Below are 17,977 nucleotides of genomic sequence, written 5' to 3' on the forward strand. Positions count from 1 at the left end.
CATTGTGGGTGGAGTTGTGAATGAATCCAACCATTGTGGAGAGCAATCTGGAATTATGCCCAAAAAGTTATCAAATTGTGCAGACCCTTTGACCCAGCAGTGCTGCTACTGGGCTTATATCCCAAAGAGATATTAAAGGTGGGAAAGAGACCTGAATGAATATTTGTGGTAGCCCTGTTTGTAGTGGCCAGAAACTGGAACTGAGTGGATGCCCATCAATTGGAGAATGGTTGGGTAAATTGTGGCATATGAATGTTAAGGAATATTATTGTTCGGTAAGAAACGACCAGCAGGAGGTTTCAGGGAGGCTTGGAGAGACTGACAGGAACTGATGCTGAGGGAAGGGAGCAGAACCAGGAGATCATTGTACATGGCAACAAGAAGACTATATGATGATCAATTCTGATAGTCGTGGCTCTCATCAACAATGAGATGATCCGGGCCAGTTCCAATGATCTTGTGTTGGAGAGTCATCTATACCAGAGAGAGAACTGTGGGAACTGAGGGTGGATCACAACATGGTATTTTCATCTTTTTGTTGTTTGCTTCCTTTTTTCTTTCTCAGTTTTTCCTTTTTGATCTAGCTTTTCTTGTGCACCATGATAATTGTGGAAATTCTTATAGAAGAACTGCATATGTCTAACATATATTGGATTATTTGCCATCTGGGGGAAAGTGAGGGAAAAATTTTTGGAGCACAATGTTTTGCAAGAGTGAGTGTTGAAAATTATCTATGAATATGTTTTGAAAATAAAAAGCTTTAATAAAAACTAAAAATTAAAAAAGCAAAATAAATCTGGGATGAAGAAGTCAGTTAATAATAATTAACAACGAGCATTTGTTGGGCAAAGCCATTTGCATGTGTTAACTATTAACAACTGAATGAGAGTGCCAGAAGGCACAGTGGGAGAAGTTGGCAGAGGGGGTTAGGACTGCGAAGTGAGGGTGCACAGTGAGGAAGAGGACCAGTCATGGGACTGGGGTCTGGCCCTTGCTTGGGCAGCCATAGCAGCTGTCAGCAGGATCAGGAGAGGGTGAGATGGACCTTCCATACTCCCATACTCAAGACCCCTGGATTGGGGAAGGGGAGGGAGAGCACATCTCTTGACTCTGGGGTCCTCAGAAGGGCCAGTGGGGATCTGGAGATGTCAGAGCCTCAGTCTTGAGACTGGTTCCAATGCAGTAATGGAAGCTTCAGTCAGTCCACATGGTGCTGCCATCTTTGTTGTTCTTCAAACAAGACACTCTGTCTCTTGGCTCTGGAGACTTTCACTGGCCGCCCCACACATGGACTTCTCTGTTTGCTCATCTCTGCCTCTCAGTTTCCCTGTCTTCCTTCAAATCCCAGCTAAACCTCGCTTTTGTGGAAAGCCCTTCTAATCTCTCTTCATTCTAATGTCTTTCCTCTGTTTAATATTTTCTATCTATCCCGTACATAGATTAATATGTATATACTGTTTCTCCCATTAGACTTTGAGCTCCTGTAATGCAGGGACTGGTTTTTGCTCTTCTTTATATACCCTGGCATTTAGAACCATGTCTGGCACATAGTAGGTACTTAATAAGTACTTAATGACCGACTTCCGTGACAGAATCAGCTGAATGGTCATAAAGAACATAGTGGGGCAATAAGTGGGGCCTCAGGGTCAGCCCATTGTGGTTTGGGGTGACACTGCCAGGGGTGCACAGGAGGAGCGCTCTTCCATTGGAAGGTACCAGTTAACTGTGATCCTGGCACTGGCCAGATTGTGTCCAGCCTGGACTAAGGTCTTTCTTAGAAGGGATTGCCAGTTGGAGACATAAAGAGATGGATGGATAGAAAAACAATGGATGGATGGAGAGATAAAGCAGGTGGATGGATGTATGGATGGATGGATCACCCCACCTGCTTATCTATCTGTCCACCATCTGTCTATATATCTCTCCATCTGCCCACCTATCCCTGCATCCATCCAACCACCTACCTGCTTATTGAGCCGTCATCCATTATCTGGCCTTATCCATTTCTAACTCGTGTACATAGGGACACACATACGCTGGTGACTTCATGGTCTCATATGCACCTTGCAGCAGCCGTGGCCAGTGGGGGGTCATTCTCACTTCACATACAAGGACAGGAAGTGGATTATGTTGCCCAGGTGCCGTCTCAGAGTGTTCTGGCCCAGAGCTGCTGCAGGACTCCCTCCTGGGGTGGGAAGGAAGCCACCCGTGACCCTCTACATGCTGAATAAGAGAGATGTTGTGAGAGCGATGGCCAGCCCGTGGTCAGAAGTGACCACTTATGTTTTGCTGCCCAGGATCTGGCTAAATAGAGCACGAGATACAGTGATTGGAGCTTTGGGGCCTTCATCAACTGTAGTTCTTTTGTTGTTGTTGAATACAGGATGCTCCCATCCTCTTAACCCCGTTCTTTTCTACTTTTTCCAGGATCCTGACCAACAACAAGATCTTGGGAGTAAAGAGTGAGGCCTTCTTGGGTCTGCCATTGCTGGAGAGACTGTGAGTAACAGAGCAGCCCCTTTGTGCCTCTTCATCCGGCATCCCCAGGGCAGAGACGTAGACAACCAGGAGCAGGGGTAGAAATCAGGCCCCCCGGTGGGAAGGGCCGAGGGGCTCCCTGGCTTCCAGGTCCCTTGGGCTTTGGACCCAGCAGGGCATGAGGAAGAAGAGTGAGAAGCTGGGAAGCATCCAGGTTGTAGGGCAGAAAGAAGAATGAGTGCCTGATAGGAATGGGCCAAGCCCCTCCGTAAGGGAGAAGGTCACGGGCTGGAGAAATTAAGGGACTCCCTGAACCACACACATGTAGGCAGGGCATGGGAGGCAGAATTTGAACCCGTATTCTGAGATCCTGAGTGCAGGTCCTTTCATGTCTCCCCACACTGCTCTGGGGCAGCTGAAGAAACACCATGGAGAAGGGGAGACTGGGAGGAAGAGGAGGATTCAAAGGCTACTGTGACCCTCCCCACCCCAATGAAAAGCCCCTTTACTTTTCCCCAAGGTGGCTCTCTGGTCTGCTTGCGGACAGCCACTGATGAGAAATTCCCTGCTTGTGGCCCCATGGACTTTTTCTGCCTCTCTTTGCCTGTGTTAATCGAACCCTGTGCCAGAATTGAAGACTGTGTTTAGGAGCAAATGATGGCTCTTGTGCTGCAGGAAAGTGCGAACTCTGAGTTAGCTTCCTGGAGCAGTTTGACAGGCAGGTGCCAGCCATTCAAGGCTCTTGAGAGCGTGCTGTGATCTTGGCAGCTTCTGGGGAGTCTCACAGGCTTCTCCAGCCCAGTCTTTCCTTTGAATTTTGGAGAGTTCATTTCTTGACCTTCCTTGGGGCTTGGGATCATTGGGTGGACCAGAGCTGCGGTTTGGTGCGGGGGTGGTGGGGGTGGGGGTGTCCCGGCGTTTGGACCGTAGGCACCCGCTCTCCTTCTGGCCAATCTTGAACTGTGAGCAGACCATACTGATGAGAACCGAGGCAAAGGGGACTGAGAGTGAGCCTGGGGGAGCATTTCTTCCTTCTGGGAGCCTCCAGGGAATTTCAATGGTGTAAAGCTTCCCCGTCTAATGGGATGCTTTTATATGGCAGGGAGTGATGGAAGCCGGGCCATTTCCATCTCACTGAACTCTGAAGCTGAAATCCGTAATGGAAACAATATAATGTTTGAGTAAAATGGAAACCAGCAGCTTCACAAGCAGCGGGCGGCGTAGGCAGAAGATGACTGAAAGGAAGGAGAAACCCATCCCGGACTGCCGCCTTGCTTCTTGCAATACCCTTGACATAAATTTCTGGAGTGAGGGGAACACTCATAAATTCTGCATTTCTAAGGAGGCTACTTATGGAGTGAATGCCTATGCATCTCCTCCTCCTCCTCCTCTTCCTCCTCTTCCTCTTCCTCCTCCCTCCTCCTCCTCCTCCTCCTCCTCCTCTTCTTCCTCTACCTCCTCCTCCTTCTCCTTCCACAGCAGCACCCATGGCATGGCAGCTCACAGTCTTACAAAGTACTGGCTTCCCAAAGGCAGCCTGGCAAAAACTGAACCCATTCCCCACTGGTAGCTAGGGGTGCCAAAGTACCCAGAGCAAGTGGGTATCCAGCCTCAGACCCATCCCAGATAGGTGATGTTGGTTGAGTCACTTAACTACTGTCTGCCTCAGTTTCCTCATCTGTAAAATGAGGTCATAGTGGTTCCTATCCCACGGGATTGCTATGAGGGTCAAATAAGATAATCTTCATAAAGCTCGGCTACATAATAAGTGCTTAATAAATGTTTATTTCCTTTCTTTCTTCCAATGGGAAGGGAATAAACATTTACATAGCAATGCTATATAATGCAGATGCTGAAACATGGGGGAAAAGCCACCCTTAGGCTTCTGATGGGAGCATTTCGAGCTTAATCTATTCCTCTTTGAGGGAAGATGGCCTGGGTGAGTGGGGTCATAACAGGGGATGTCAGGAGGTGTTTGCTAATCAGAAGCACCCAAAGGAAGCCGAGATTCATTTCAGATATGCCTTTGTTTTCTGCAGCGGTTCAAGGATGTAGGAATTATTTTGTGTGAATATTCCCTAATACTCCCTTCATTACTATCTACCAGGCACTGGGTAAATGCTTTGCAATTAGTATCTCATTTGATTTTCACAATGACCCTGGGAAGGAGGGGCCATTATCAGGATCATGATAATTCTGACTCTAATCCATTTTATAACTAAGGGCACTGAGGCAAACCAGGTTAAGTGGCTTGCTCATAGTCCCTAAATGTGTGAGGCTGGATTTACATTGGGGTCTTCCTGATTTCAGGCCTGGGTTGTATCCAACACCGTTCAGAAATGAGCCAGGCCTGCCCTCATCCACACAAAATAAGCACACAGTGATTTGGGGAGGGCACTGACTGATCTCACGGAATCAGAGAAGCCTTCTTGAAGGAGATCTCCCTCAATATGAAACTTGGAGAGAGCCAGGGGTTGTCAGAGGTGGACTGTGGGAAAGGTCACTTTCCAGGCTTGGGAATCAGCTGGTCTGATGGACAAGCATGGAAAGACAAACAGACCAAAACCACAAAGATAAAATAGGGCCAGAGGTGAGAGGACTTTAAATGGGAGACAAGGAAGTTGTGTCTGATCTAGAGCCAACAGGGGACTGATACTTCATATCTATGATTTAGGAATATTAGAGTGTCATCTGTGGGGGGTCAGGGATTCCAATGAGGAAGGTCCCCAGGAGAGGTGATGAGGTACTAAGTGAGCATTGTCCTGTTGGGTGGAGAGGAGATGACAATCAGAGAGACAGAGAGAGACAGAGACAAAGACAGATTTGGGGATGGAGTCAAGAACCCGGCAGTCAGGGATGGATGCAAGGAAGAAGAATCAGGGAGACTACAACTAGTAACATGTAAGATGGGTGAGGATGAAAACTGAAGAGAACTCCAAGGTTGCAAACCTGGGCGAATTTCCAAGGTCAAAAAGCAAATACGCTAGATCTGAAGTGGAAAGAAGCCCTAGTTTCATATTTCCTGGAACATGAATCTCCTTTCAAACCTGTCTGAGAAGAATCCATCTGGATTTTGCATATAGGTCCTTAATGAGAAAACATTCACCATCTCCAGAAGGAGACCGTGCTGTCCTATAAGTAGTTTCAATCATTAGGAAAATTTTCCTAAGACCAATCCTAAATTTGCATTTTTGTAACTTCCAACCCTTACCCCTAGTTCTCTTCTCTGTGGCCAAGCACAACAGGGACAATCTTTCTGAAGCATGCAGCCCTTAGAATATTTGGTGATGTGCTGAACCAAGAGCTGGCAGAGTAAGAAAATATGTTTAAGTTCTATTTCTCTCCATTATCTCAAAAGAGCAAGAAAAGCAACAGCAATATGGAATAAAGGCACAGTAATGGAGAATAAGACAGAACCCATCACAAGAATTACAAAGTTGCATAGACACCTGGTGATTTTCACATGTCAAGGAAATCCGTTTCCTGTTCTACAAGATTATTCCTTATTCGTGATAAATGCAATAAATAATTGAAGGGCAGAATCAAAAACGATGGCAATCGGTTTATTCCCCAAAATAACACAGCCTGCAAACAAAGTCATCTTCGAGAAAAGATGCCTTTTCAGCCCGTTGGAAGAGATTCTATCATTGTTTTTGAAGAAGTTAGAAGCAATCGAGATATCTGACGTGCTAACTCATCAAACGACAGATATAAGAAAAGTCAGTAAGTTCACATTTGGAGAAAAAATCGGTATCTTAATCCCATTTTCCATGCTTCTTACAATAGATAATTAATTTCTGCTTTTGGTTTTGGAACTCTCACTTTTTTGGGTCATTGGGAGAATGAAAAAGCATTTCTGGACCAACATTTAAGAGGAGATCAAAGTAAAGGAACGTTGTGGGAAGGTTTGAAAGAGGGTTTCTTGGAGGGATCTCACAGATCTCCCTCCTTGGGTAAACAAATAGTTAGTTTCAGCCACACCCAAAGGCAACAGGGGGCATTTGGTCAGCCCCAGAGACCACCACAAAAACGGAATCAAATGACGTCACTGCCGAGGATCGAGTGAAGAACTCGCCTTTCCCATGAAGCCACTGTAAGCGCATATGTGGGGATAGGTGAGGACAGCGGAGCACCCCCTGATTCGTGGGGCACGGAGACATCTGGGAAGAGGCTGCCAAGTCAGGTAGCGGGCTTGGGGCTCTTGGGCTGAGGAGGAAGATGGAGTCTCCGCTGGCTGGGTGCGAGCCCCAGCTGCCTGGAGGAGCGGGTTCGGTTTGTCGGGAGTCTGGCGGAAGGAATGAAGACATGTTTGATTACTTAAAGGAGAGTCATGATGAGAGAGGAGGGGACACCCAAGATCTAAGGATACAAAAAGAGGAGGAAGAAAGAGATCCCTGAGAGGGGCGTCCTCCACTTTCCTCCAGAGCACCCGGTCTTTAGCACAGAATAGGGCTGGTGGCATCATCCGGGGAATGGGGGGATGTCGGTACAGAGAGTTGGGACTTGGATCAAATGTGTGCAAAAGACAAGAGCTGGGAGGAGCTAATCAAGCCCTTCCCCCAGAAGCGGGGTGGGGAGGGACGGCCGAGGGGCTGGGTCAGACTAAAATCGGGGCTCTTTGACCCCAAAGCCCACTCCCCCCACAGGGTCACACGCTCTCACTGACCAGTACTTGGGCAGCCTCTCCCCTCCCCCTTTCCTCGCCTCCGCCTGCCGGGAAGGAATCAGCGGTGTCCCCTGGCCCCTCAGAGGCAGGACAGGGTCTCTGACTCTGGCTTCTGACCCCGAAGTGCCTGGGCCCCTAACCAAGGGCACCGAGTTACCCGGGGGACATCGCCTGCTGAGGCTGGGAAGAGTGACAGGAGAAGGGGGAGATCCACAGGCTCCGTTCAGGTGCCCTTCCCCCTCCCCCCACGCCTCTGCCCGTGCCCAGGTGCCCCTCCCTCGCAGCGCACCTGCCCATGCCCAAGTTACCCGGATTAGCCCACCTCTCTTCCGCCGTGTTCCTCCTGTGCTTGCCGCCTCCACTGCGCCCCGGGAGCCTAGAAACCTCTTGAGGGCAGGGATGGCCTGGCCTTGGCATCTGCAGTCCCTCCCCTCCTCCTCCCCCGCCGTTTTCTGGGCTCCAAGAAGGGGAGTCCGCGTGTGGACTCTGGGGTGTCTCGGGCAAATGCTGCCCCCGCAGGGCTCCAGTGGCTGCTCCCCAAGCCGGAAGTAGAGGCGAGAGCTGAGAAAAGACGGTGTGGCTGATGCCCTGGGCTGACGCTGGGCAGGGGTACTGACCCTCGGCCGGAGGTGCTGACCCGCGGGTGGAGCTCAGGACGCTTCCGTGATATGGAGGTGTCTGACTCCTGTCACTAGCCCAGTGTGCAGTTGGGGGGGACAGACAGAGGAGAGATGAGATGCCAGGGAACTGGCAGGAGGTCAGAGAGCATGGGGACAAATGAGGAGAAAGCAGCTTGGAAAGGTGGGATGGGAGGGTTTGAAGCCAAAGGGACATTCTGTATGTTTGATCCTGGAAGCAATGGGAAAACCTTCAAGTTTATTGAGTAGAAGGTGACATGGTCAGACTTACTCCCATTAAAAAAATCAATTCAGTGGCTAAATCAAGGATGGCCTGGAGAGGGGAGAGACCAGAAGCAGGCTGACCCCCCCATCCCCTCCCCCAGTTTCGGCAGCTGAGAATTATCAGCTTTGTTAAGGAATTAAGGTAGTCAAGTCCATGGGAACGGATCAGGTCACTGGGTGAAGTTGTTCAGAGGGGAGAGGAGAGGGCACAGAGTCCTGAGAGATGCCCAGTTGAGAAGGCAAGGAGGAGGAGACAGAGAAGGAGTGGTCAGAAGGGGGAGGGGCAGGAAGAGGAGGATGTGGGGGGAGAGAGACAGAGACACAAAGAAAGAGAGCAGCCTCCCGGAGCACGAGAGAGAAGAACATCCAGGAGGAGAACACGAGCAGCGGCAGCCAAGGCTGCAGAGGGGCAAAGAGGAGGAGGACTGGGAAATGGCCAGCGGCTTTGGTTGCTAAGAGGTCACTCTCAAGAGAGCAGGCCCGAAGCCGAATTGTAAGGGATTAGAGAGTGGGGGGTGGGGGGGAATGGAGGTCTTCTCAAAGGGCAGAAGGGACACCAGGTGATATTTAGCAGGGAAGGATGGTCAAGAGAGGGGCCTTGTGGGAGGAAGGGGAGGAGCCAGTGGAGAGGGGAGGATTGAAGATAAGTGCAAGAGAGGGTGACAGAGGGAACCACCTGTTGGAGGAGGCCGATGGGATGGGGTCACTTGAACAGGCCCCAGAAAGGGGAAAGGCCATCACATCCTACGGAGAGAGAGGCAGGAAGCCTTTGTGATAGGAGAGGAGGAAGAGGAGGGAAGGGGACTCACCAAGTATCATCTCACCTTTTTGAGACCCAATTCAGCCTCAGTGAAAGCATTTGGGGGCAGAGGAGCAGGGGAGGTTTCAGGAAGCACGAGAAGGCCAGGATGTCTATGGAGAGGGGGCCGTGAGCTCCAAGGGGGGCAGAGGAGGATGGCCGGGCAGCAGAGGAGGATGGCCGGGCAGTGCTGAGAGCCCAGTACAGCATTGGTGGCAGAGGAGCAGCCATCTGCATTCAGGCATGTGTGAGGGTGAGACGCCCGTTCTCTCGTGGCTCAAGTTAAGCTCTGTTCCAGGTTCCAAGTTCCAAATTCTGTAGATTAAGTCCTGGGCCCTACCCAGCCCCACCAGCAGCTGAGAGCGAGCCTCTACTGACTTTGACATGTCGTGGCGACAGTCCTACGTTCATAGAGTAAAACTTGCTTGGAATGAAAATGTTGAAAGAGACTTAAGCATAATTTGAGTTTCAAGCCAAAAGTCCTTGGGGCGATGAAGGCTTTCTGAGCTTGGGTCCCAGAGGCCCTCGCTGTGCGGGATAAGCCGAGGGGACCCAGGCAGCTCCCGGTGACAGAATTTCTGCCTCCTCCAAGCTGCTTATCTTATTTATTCGATGCCCCACTTTTTATCTTGCTTGAAAATTGCCTTCCCCTTCCACGATTTATGTGCGTTTTATGTCTCCTTCCCTTGCCTGGGTCTCCTTCAGTTCACTTTCCCTTAAAAGCCTTGTTTATGTGCCAATAAATCCATAACATTTACCTCCGGTCCCTTTCGGCCTGCTCTCCGAGCAGGGCTCCTCTCCCGTGATCTTCCCATTCTGGGCTGGGATCGAGCCGCTGTTTGCCAGGATTCTCCTGTCGGTGCCCGGGGCTCCAGTCGTGTCTCCAGAATGCCAGCGGGGAGACTGGTATTGTCCCCCTGGACGGTGGCAGCCATGGCACCCTGGATGCAGCCAGAAGCAGAGAAAGCCAATACTGTGGCCCCCGTGTCCTGAGGGGGGCACGAGGAGCATGGAGGAGGCCTTCCGGGCCCCTCCCTGGGGGCTCCTGCCTCTCCCAGGAAGGACCCTCCTTCCCTGAATCACGGGGCCCTGAGCCCCAGCTCAGTTAGGGGTGAGCAAACACCTGGGGGAGGTGCCCCAGGCCTGTCTTGGGCCCTGTCTCTCAAAGGGAAGGGATGGAGGATCTGGCTGCCAGCGGGAATCGCCACGAGTTTGGGCCCAAGGTGGGAGCCATCCAGCTCACTCAGGCTTCCAGGGACACCAAGCCCCAGGAATGATTCAGGCCCCCCTCCTCCGCCCCTGGGGCAGCCTGTGTTTGAGAAGAAGCCGTCACACGGGCTCCCCTGTAGTGGTGCCCTGCTAACAGTCGAGGGGGATTTCTGGGAGCCGGGGGGCCGAGCCGGGGGGCTGCCTGAGCTCTCAGAGGGGACCGGCCCTTCTGTCCCCTCCCTGCAGCCAAAATCTCCAATGGCAGCGCCAGCTTAAAGGAAGTGGCTTTGGGGAAAGGCTGAGGACCAGAAGGGGCAGCAGGGGAGGGGGAGGGGGTCCCTGCCATGGACACAGATCCTGTGCCATGTAGCACAGGGGGAGGGAGAGCCCCATAGAATCAGAGGAGACAAGGAGGGCCAGAGCAATGGGCAGAGGCAGGGCTGGAAGGGGCTGGAGGGCCCAGGGCCCTCTGGGAAGGGGCTGAGGACCAGCCTGGGGGCAGAGGGACCCCCACTACTCCATGTGGCCAGGCGGGCCCTTTGGCCAGGTTCCGTTCCACAGCACCGAGCCTCGAAAAGCCAGTGGGAGGACACGCGCGGTGCTTTGAAACCCTCAGAGCTATTGGAGACGGGAGATACTGTTATTATTAGGCCAGATGCTGAGAAATGTTGTCATGACAACAAGGGAGGATGGAGACCCTGACAGGGAAGAGAGAAGGGCGGCCATTGAGGGGGAGAGTTGGGAAAGAGTTTGTCCCTTTTGAAGAAATTTCAGTCCGACTCCGCAGGTTTAGCACTGGGGGTTTCTTTGGGGCCTGTCCCAAGACCTCAGAGACCAGTGAGTTCAGAGAGGGGGAAACTGAGGCACAGCAGGGCACGGGACTTGTGCCTACAAGCATTGATTTAGCTCTGACTGTATGCTGGTTCTGTGCCAGAAGCGGGTGCAGACCCTGCCCTCCAGGCTCACTTACCCCCTGGGGGACTTTGGGGGCTCCTCTTTTTTATATTATCCTGGCCTCCTGGCGTGCCTCCATCCCAAAGGACAGACTTGTCTTGGAGGTGGCTCTGCCTCCGGGTCAGGCTTTGGCCACAGGGACCCCGGATCCCACTTGTTCCTGCTGCCTCTGTGCTGCACCAGCTGCTTCCTCCCCCCATTTTCAGGCTCACCGGGAGGACGCCCTTATCCCCCATGACTTCCTCACTGCACTCCCCCTCAAAAAAACAGCTCTCCCACCCGCCCACGGGGGCCAAGCAGACCCCAAATCCTGACCTCCCTCAGGAGGGGGCTAGAGGCGGCAGGAGGCACCAGACCCAAGTTCAAATCCTCCCTCCAGTGCCTTTAGCTGTGTGGCCTGCACAAGTCCTGGCACCCTGTTTACCTCAGTTTCCTCATCCACAATAGGGGGACATTCATAGGATCTTTGTGAGGATAAAATGAGATAATATTGTCGAGTTCTTCACAAATCTGAAAGCATTCTCCGCGTAGGAATTATGGTCATCGTTATTCCTCGGGCTGCAGGATGCAGCGCAGTGACCAGAGGGGCTCAGTTTTCAAGGGGGCTGCCCTTCACGTTGTGGAGGTGGGCGGGGGTGGGTGGGTGGGGGGTTCTCCTGGCTCCACCCCCATGTCAGCTCATATTCCACTGTCCTCTAAGTTTCTTAAAAATAGTCCTTTGGGCCATTTCTTCTGCAAGCTCGCACCCCACACCGGTCAGTGAGAACGGCAGCGAGCATTGAGGAGGGGCTTTCAGGGTTGCAAAGCCCTTTACGGAAGCTCCTTCCGTGAGAGAACCGAGGTAAACAGTGGCTACTTCAGCCATCCCTCACTTCACGCACAGCCCCCTCTTATTCTCCCACAAAAAGAGCTGCTGCCCATTTTTGGTGAGGCTTGGGAGACGACCCCGCGGTTAGTACATGTCAGACGCCAGATGGGAGCTCTGTCCTCCTGAGTCCTGATGCTCTCTCCACCGCGCCGCCAGTTTGCCCCCTAAGTACTTCTGGGGATCCTTTTCTTCTTCTTTCTTCTTCCTTTGCTTTCCAGGGTGGGGGCAGGGGACAGACACAGGTTAGTCCTTGTGGCGATGCAGGGGCATTTTGCAGCCTCCCTAGCTGCGCCTTCAGGTGCCAGCTTCCCAGCATCCCCCGTCCCTTTGCTTTGTTCCTCAGCTTTGCTAATTCTGTGGGTGAGGCGCAACCTCTGCCACCAGGGCTCTATCACCGGGAGCCTCTTTTTCAGTGCTCTGGGGCATTTCTTCCCAGGCCTTGGGCGGCTTGAGCTTTTGCCACCTTGTGCCTCTCTGACTGGCCCTGAGGTGTGTCTCCCCTGCCGCCCCCCCCCCATCTAACTGGGTGGGAACCTCTGGGTTCCCATCGTTCCTGGGCTCCAGCCCCATCTTCAGAGCCCTTGTCGGGCGCTTTCTGCCCACCTTGTGGGAAGCTCTGCCTTATTCTGGGGGAGCCCCTGCTCTCTGCACCCTGACGGGCCCCACCAGACTGCTCTGTGCCCCTGCTCATGTAACTTGGGGCCGGGAAGAGCCGGTCCCACCGGGGTCGTGCCTCCGAGCCTGTTTCTGGCCGGTCCCCAGCATTTGGCCGTAAAGCCTAGTTTGGTCGGTTGGCCGTAATGCCGTTAAAAGGCCTCCTCCACAGCTGGGGAGACCGGAGGTGGAGGTGGGGCAGCGGCAGCTCTCAGCCCGGCTCACTCTCACCTCCTCCCTCGGAGTGAGGAAGAAGCCCACCAGCTGGCAGACAAAGGAAAACAAGCCTGGGTTTTTTTTCCTTCCCCCTCAATGGAGTTTTCCCAAGAAGCTGGGAGGGTGGAGGGGGTGGCGGTGGGGGGGGGGGAGCTGGAGCTCGAGATGCCCATGTCGGGAGGCTGGGTAATGAGGCCGGGAGGGGGAGGGGAGGAGGGGCAGGCTGCATTCTCAGAGGGTCTTGGCTTGGTTCTGAAAATACCTTTTAAAGGAAAGTTTCAGAACTCGAGGGAGAAGAAATAATGTTTCCTGAGTGCTTGGTGTGTGTGCATCTGCCCTTCTGTTCTCCGCTAATTAGCCCGGCCCCTCATGGAGGGGCTAGAATGGGCGGGGGATCCCCGGGCTCCCCGAGAAGAGCTCGGCCTCCGCAGGTGCCGCCCTAGCGCCTTTGTCCTCTGTAGGACCAGGGACCTGCAGAGCTTCTTCCTCTCCCGAAGGGAGTTGCTCAGCCACCAAAGCCCTTCCGCTCTGTGCAGAAACTTGGGTAAGTGCTCGGCACAGGGCCTGGCACACAGTGGGTCCTTTACAAACGCTCCCTGCTTCCCTAGTCTGCCCTTGGACGGCTCTGCAAGTCACAGAATGAGCTGTCAATCTCCTAGTATTTATAAAAGGCTAGTAGGAGCTGGGCTGGAAGTGGAGACTGAGAGATGGAAGGGGAATAAGATCTCCCTTTATAGAAATATAATATAAACATGTCGGAACAAAGTAACTACGGATCAGGACGAAAATGGCCGGAAAATGGCCCCCAAGAGAGGGTGCTCCAGGTGTGGGGGACGGGCAGCACAAAGGTGCAGAGAGCAGAGATGACAGGTCCTGTCTGAAAAGCCAGAATTGAGGGCCTGGATCGGGGAATGGGGTGTGATAACTCTGGAAAGGTCCCTGGGCCGTGGGGAGAAGGCTTTCAATCCAAAGGGAACAGATCTATTTTTGATCCTGGAGACTAGAGGGGGATGCTGGCTTTTGGGGACCAGAGAGGGGTTTGGACCCGACCTTGTGGCAGAGCCCCAGGGAGGAGTGGGGCTTGTTCCTGGGGATGCTGGTGTGCGGCGATGGTGGGGGGCCAAAGGCTTGTTCTATCTATGGCAGATGCAAGACTCAGTTAAGCTTTAGCATAAGCCGTGAGTCTGCAGGCGCCCGGTTCTCTGGCCCCAGAAGGGACTAGGATCTGATGGATAAACGGAACCCCTTCTCCTTTTACTCCCAGCATGTTTCTGAGGTGAAAATGTCTCAGTGACCCCACTGTAAAGCAAGAACATGGCAGGCCCTGAACCCCGAGGCCGTCCCAAGGACAGCTGATGGGGGGGAGGGGGGAGAGGGGGGTCTTGGTGGAACCGGGTGGGCCGTAGCCTCCCCAAAACCGGCAGCACAATGTCCTGGAGCTGTTCGTCCGGATCTGGCCCAGATCTGGGTGCGGGACAGCACATCTCCACATGAAGTGAGAACATGAGGCGAGAGCCGGCTATAAAGTGCCCGAATCCTCGCCGCGTCCGTGCATCCGTCCTCCCCTCTCTCTCCCTCACCCTTGGAGCCCGTCTGTGCTCCCGCCTGACTGCCTGACAGAGGTTCAGATGGATTCTGTGTAGAATATTGATGGTTTCAGTCGAGCCGGGAGCAGCCGACTTGGGAGAAGAGCTCTGAGAAACGAGAGTTCAGAAGTCAGGAAAGACAGAGTGTGGCCTGGAGATGGATGGGGAGCTGGGTTAGGTGCCTGAGACGGGACAGGCTCAGCAGGGTGGCTTTGTTGTCCCTCCCAGCCCCGCTCTCAGGATCCCACTGGCTTGCACCGGGAGGCTGTCAGAGAGAACCTGGAGGACCCTGGGGGCAGATTAACCTCAATCCCCAGCCTGTAACCCTAACCCGCCACACAGTTCAGCTCATGAGAAGAAGCTCCAGCTGCCTTCCTGTGTCCTTGAGGGGCTCAGCCCCGACAGAACCGGTCTCCTTGCCCCTGCCTCACGTGAGCTCTTACTCTCCTGGAGAATCACACCTGTACCTTTGAGCAAGAAGCCAGGCTTGTCATCACTTTTGGAATAGAGCCTGGGGAGTTCCACCTGAGAGCTGGAGAGACCCCCCAAGCCTTGGAGAGAGCTCGGCCAGTGGAACGAGGGAGGGAGGATCTGAGTCGCAGGAGCCCACGTGCGAGTGGGAGGGCGGGGAAGCACCCTGGCCGGCTCCCTACAGGGTAGACTGAAAGGGGTGAGAGCCGGAGGGACGGTGGGGGAGGCGGAGCATTTTAAGGGGGAAAAAGAGTTAGCAGATGAAAAAAAAAAATGAGTGTCTGCCCTTAGAGGCAGCACGGTCCCTCAGAGAATGCTGGGCCTGGGACCAGACACGCGTCATGCTGAGAAAGTCACTTCTCTCTTTGTGCACCTTTTCCTCACCTCTATGGGGCACAACGACCCTGGTCCCTCAGCCCTCACCCCTGCCCATGCAGACTGTCCCTGGTACATGGGACCTTCTGTAGGAAGCCATGGAAAGCCATCCACGGGTTCCAGTGAGTGTGGCTGCCTCCATTCATCGAGGGGAGGCCAGATAAATGCCTCTGAAGCTGTGGGATCAAGGGACGTAGCCCGGACTCCTCACTGTCCTTCAGCTTCCCAGCCAAGATCTTGCTGAGCCCATTCCCTTCCATCCTGCCAACTCTCGTCTTCTCCCATTGCCCCTTCTGAGGACTAAGAGGAGAACTTGGGATTTGTTCCTCTTCCCCAAGGCTTTCCCAGAAATCCTCCTCACGGCCGCCAGAGGGGTTATGCTGAGGGGAAAGTCTGCTCCCCTACTCAGCTGGGCTTTCTGTTACCTTGAGTCAAGTATAAAATCCTCTGCTTTAGAAGCCCCCAAACCTGGTCAGCCTTGCTTCTCCAGCTTATTAATTATAATAAATAAATAAATATTATTATTAGCACACTATTCTCCTCACGATTCTACCTCCTGTCCTCGCTGTCCCTTCCACATGGCCATGGCCAGCCCCACGCCTGGGATGCCCTCTGACCCCAGCTCTTGCTCTGGGAAGCTCCGGCTTCCACCGGGTCCCACGGCTGAGGACACCCAGAGGCAACCTCCCCTGCCCCTCCACGTCAGGGCATCTTTGGTGAATCCCCTGAGGGGCTCTATTGGATGGAAGCCCCTTGAGCTCAGCCTGTCTCACTGACAGTACCTGACATAGAGCAGATCCTTCCTAAAGTTTTAGAGCATCCCAGGAAACCCTGGACAATGACTGAGCCACAAGCCCCCAGGGCCAGACAGCTCTCTTCTGGACAGAATGTCAGGAAAGGGGGTAAATCCAAGTGAAAACAGCCACCAGAGTCAGAGGCTGCTCTGCCCTGGGCCATGGGCGGGGCACAGTCAGTGATCCCTGAGGATCACCCCCAATGCTTCCTTGTGGGATTCCTGTGGTCAGAGGTCCTGCTGCTCCACAGTACTCCAGATGCTTGACTCCTGAGAGCAGCTTCCCCTCCATTTCTCACTCCCATCCCAGCCTTTATTTCCACCTGGTTTTGCTTTCAGAAGAACAAAGGTACAAAGAGACCCCTGCCCACTCTGGCTCAGATGGTGGACAGCTGGACTCCTGGCAGGCTCCGGCCTCTCCGGGGCAGGCTCCATCCTCTCCAGGGCAGGCTCCGGCCTCTCCGGGGCAGGCTCCATCCTCTCCAGGGCAGGCTCCGGCCTCTCCAGGGCAGGCTCCGGCCTCTCCGGGGCAGGCTTTATCCTCTCCGGGGCAGGCTCCGGCCTCTCCAGGACAGGCTCCATCCTCTCCGGGGCAGGCTCCGGCCTCTCCAGGGCAGGCTCCATCCTCTCTGGGGCAGCTCCGGCCTCTCCTGGCAGTTTCCCGTCTCTCCAGGGCAGGCTCCGGCCTCTCCGGGGCAGGCTCCATCCTCTCCGGGGCAGGCTCCAGCCTCTCTGGGGCACACTTGCAGGCCCTGTCAGGCTTGTTCTATTCCTTTAAATGAACGGGTAACTACATAACTAATGGAGCTTTCAGAATCGTTCTAATCGTTTGGGGAAGCGCGGCTCTCACAAAAGTGGCCAAGGCTGTCTTGCACCTCAGGGAGTCTTTGTAGCCCGGGATTTATGGCATTTTCATCGCCAAATGGACTCCAATCTCTCCACTAAAAGTGTCGGCTCAGCACCAGTCACAGCCACTTAGTAATGCTCCTCACCACGGGCTGGACGAAGCCAAATGGAAAGTTCCCCATGATTTCAATCCTTTCCGAGGTTTGTGAGACTCGGGAAGCGCAGAGGATCCCTGGCCACGAACCACGGGCCGAACAGAGGCAGGCGGACGTTTCCGGCAGCCCTCCCTGCCCACCGGCTGGCCGCTCCCAGGCCTTCACTGGAGTCTCCTGGGAGACGGAGTTGAGCTGAGGCAGGTGGGCGAGCCCTGAGGAAGCGTCTGCTGAGCACTGGCCTGAGCTAGAGCGGACAGGATCGTAGAAGTGGCCCGGGGCAGGAGGGGGTTTTCTCCTGGGCAGAAATCGTGTCCACAAAGGTGACCAAATTCTCGGCAGCAGATGCAGAACCTGCTCCGCTTCCAGCACCATCTGTGTCAGAATGATCGGGGCCCCATCACTGGCCCTGAGTGGGAGCGAGTGAGGGAGGGGCTAGCAGTGGCCTGGGGCCGGAGACGGCCTCACGAATGGGCAGCGGCCCATGTGATGGGGACCTGGCGTGAGGAGAGTCACGGGGAGCTCAGCGGGGGAAGGGTTTTCAGGGTCACAGTGGAGAAGGACCGAAAGCTAACAGCTCAGGGGGCTCCGCTCACCCAGAGACGAGGCGTTGCCGGGCCTGGGTCTCCAGATAGTACTTGGCAGCTGCAGGAGAGGAGGTGGGAAGGAGAGAAGGAGGGAAAGTGAAGATCGGCCTCTGGCCCTGGGGAGAAGGTCTAGAATTGTCCATGGTTAGTGCTCTTCTGTGCCGACACTGCTGAGACCCCCCCTCCCCACCTTCAGAGCCGCCCTTCCTCCCTCCCTGAGCAGCGGGGCAAGCGTGGTGAGTGTCCGGATCAGGGAGGAGGAAAGGGGCAGGGGGTGGGCGCAGGCGTCACAGCTGGGGAGTGATTCCCATGAAAAAGGCTCCAGGTGGTCCTCGATCCCTAGGTGGAAGCCCCTGGTCCCTCGGGGGCTGAGAAGACTCCTCTGGGCCCAGAGTCGGGCTGCTGGATGCCGGTCTAAGAG

General features: G+C 54.2%; 1 protein-coding gene across 3 annotated transcripts in view; it reads left to right on the forward strand.

Moving 5' to 3' along the window:
- ADGRA1 (adhesion G protein-coupled receptor A1) overlaps window positions 1-17,977 on the forward strand; it is a 196,831-nt gene that overhangs the window by 34,890 nt on the left and 143,964 nt on the right. For all 3 annotated transcript variants that reach the window (XM_031957074.1, XM_031957076.1, XM_031957075.1), the window contains exon 2: window positions 2,428-2,499. In XM_031957074.1, the coding sequence (XP_031812934.1) occupies window positions 2,428-2,499 (72 nt within the window). The remainder of the gene's footprint in view (window positions 1-2,427; window positions 2,500-17,977) is intronic.

The sequence above is a fragment of the Sarcophilus harrisii genome, chromosome 2 (assembly GCF_902635505.1).
Source record: "Sarcophilus harrisii chromosome 2, mSarHar1.11, whole genome shotgun sequence".
Classification (NCBI taxonomy): domain Eukaryota; kingdom Metazoa; phylum Chordata; class Mammalia; order Dasyuromorphia; family Dasyuridae; genus Sarcophilus; species Sarcophilus harrisii.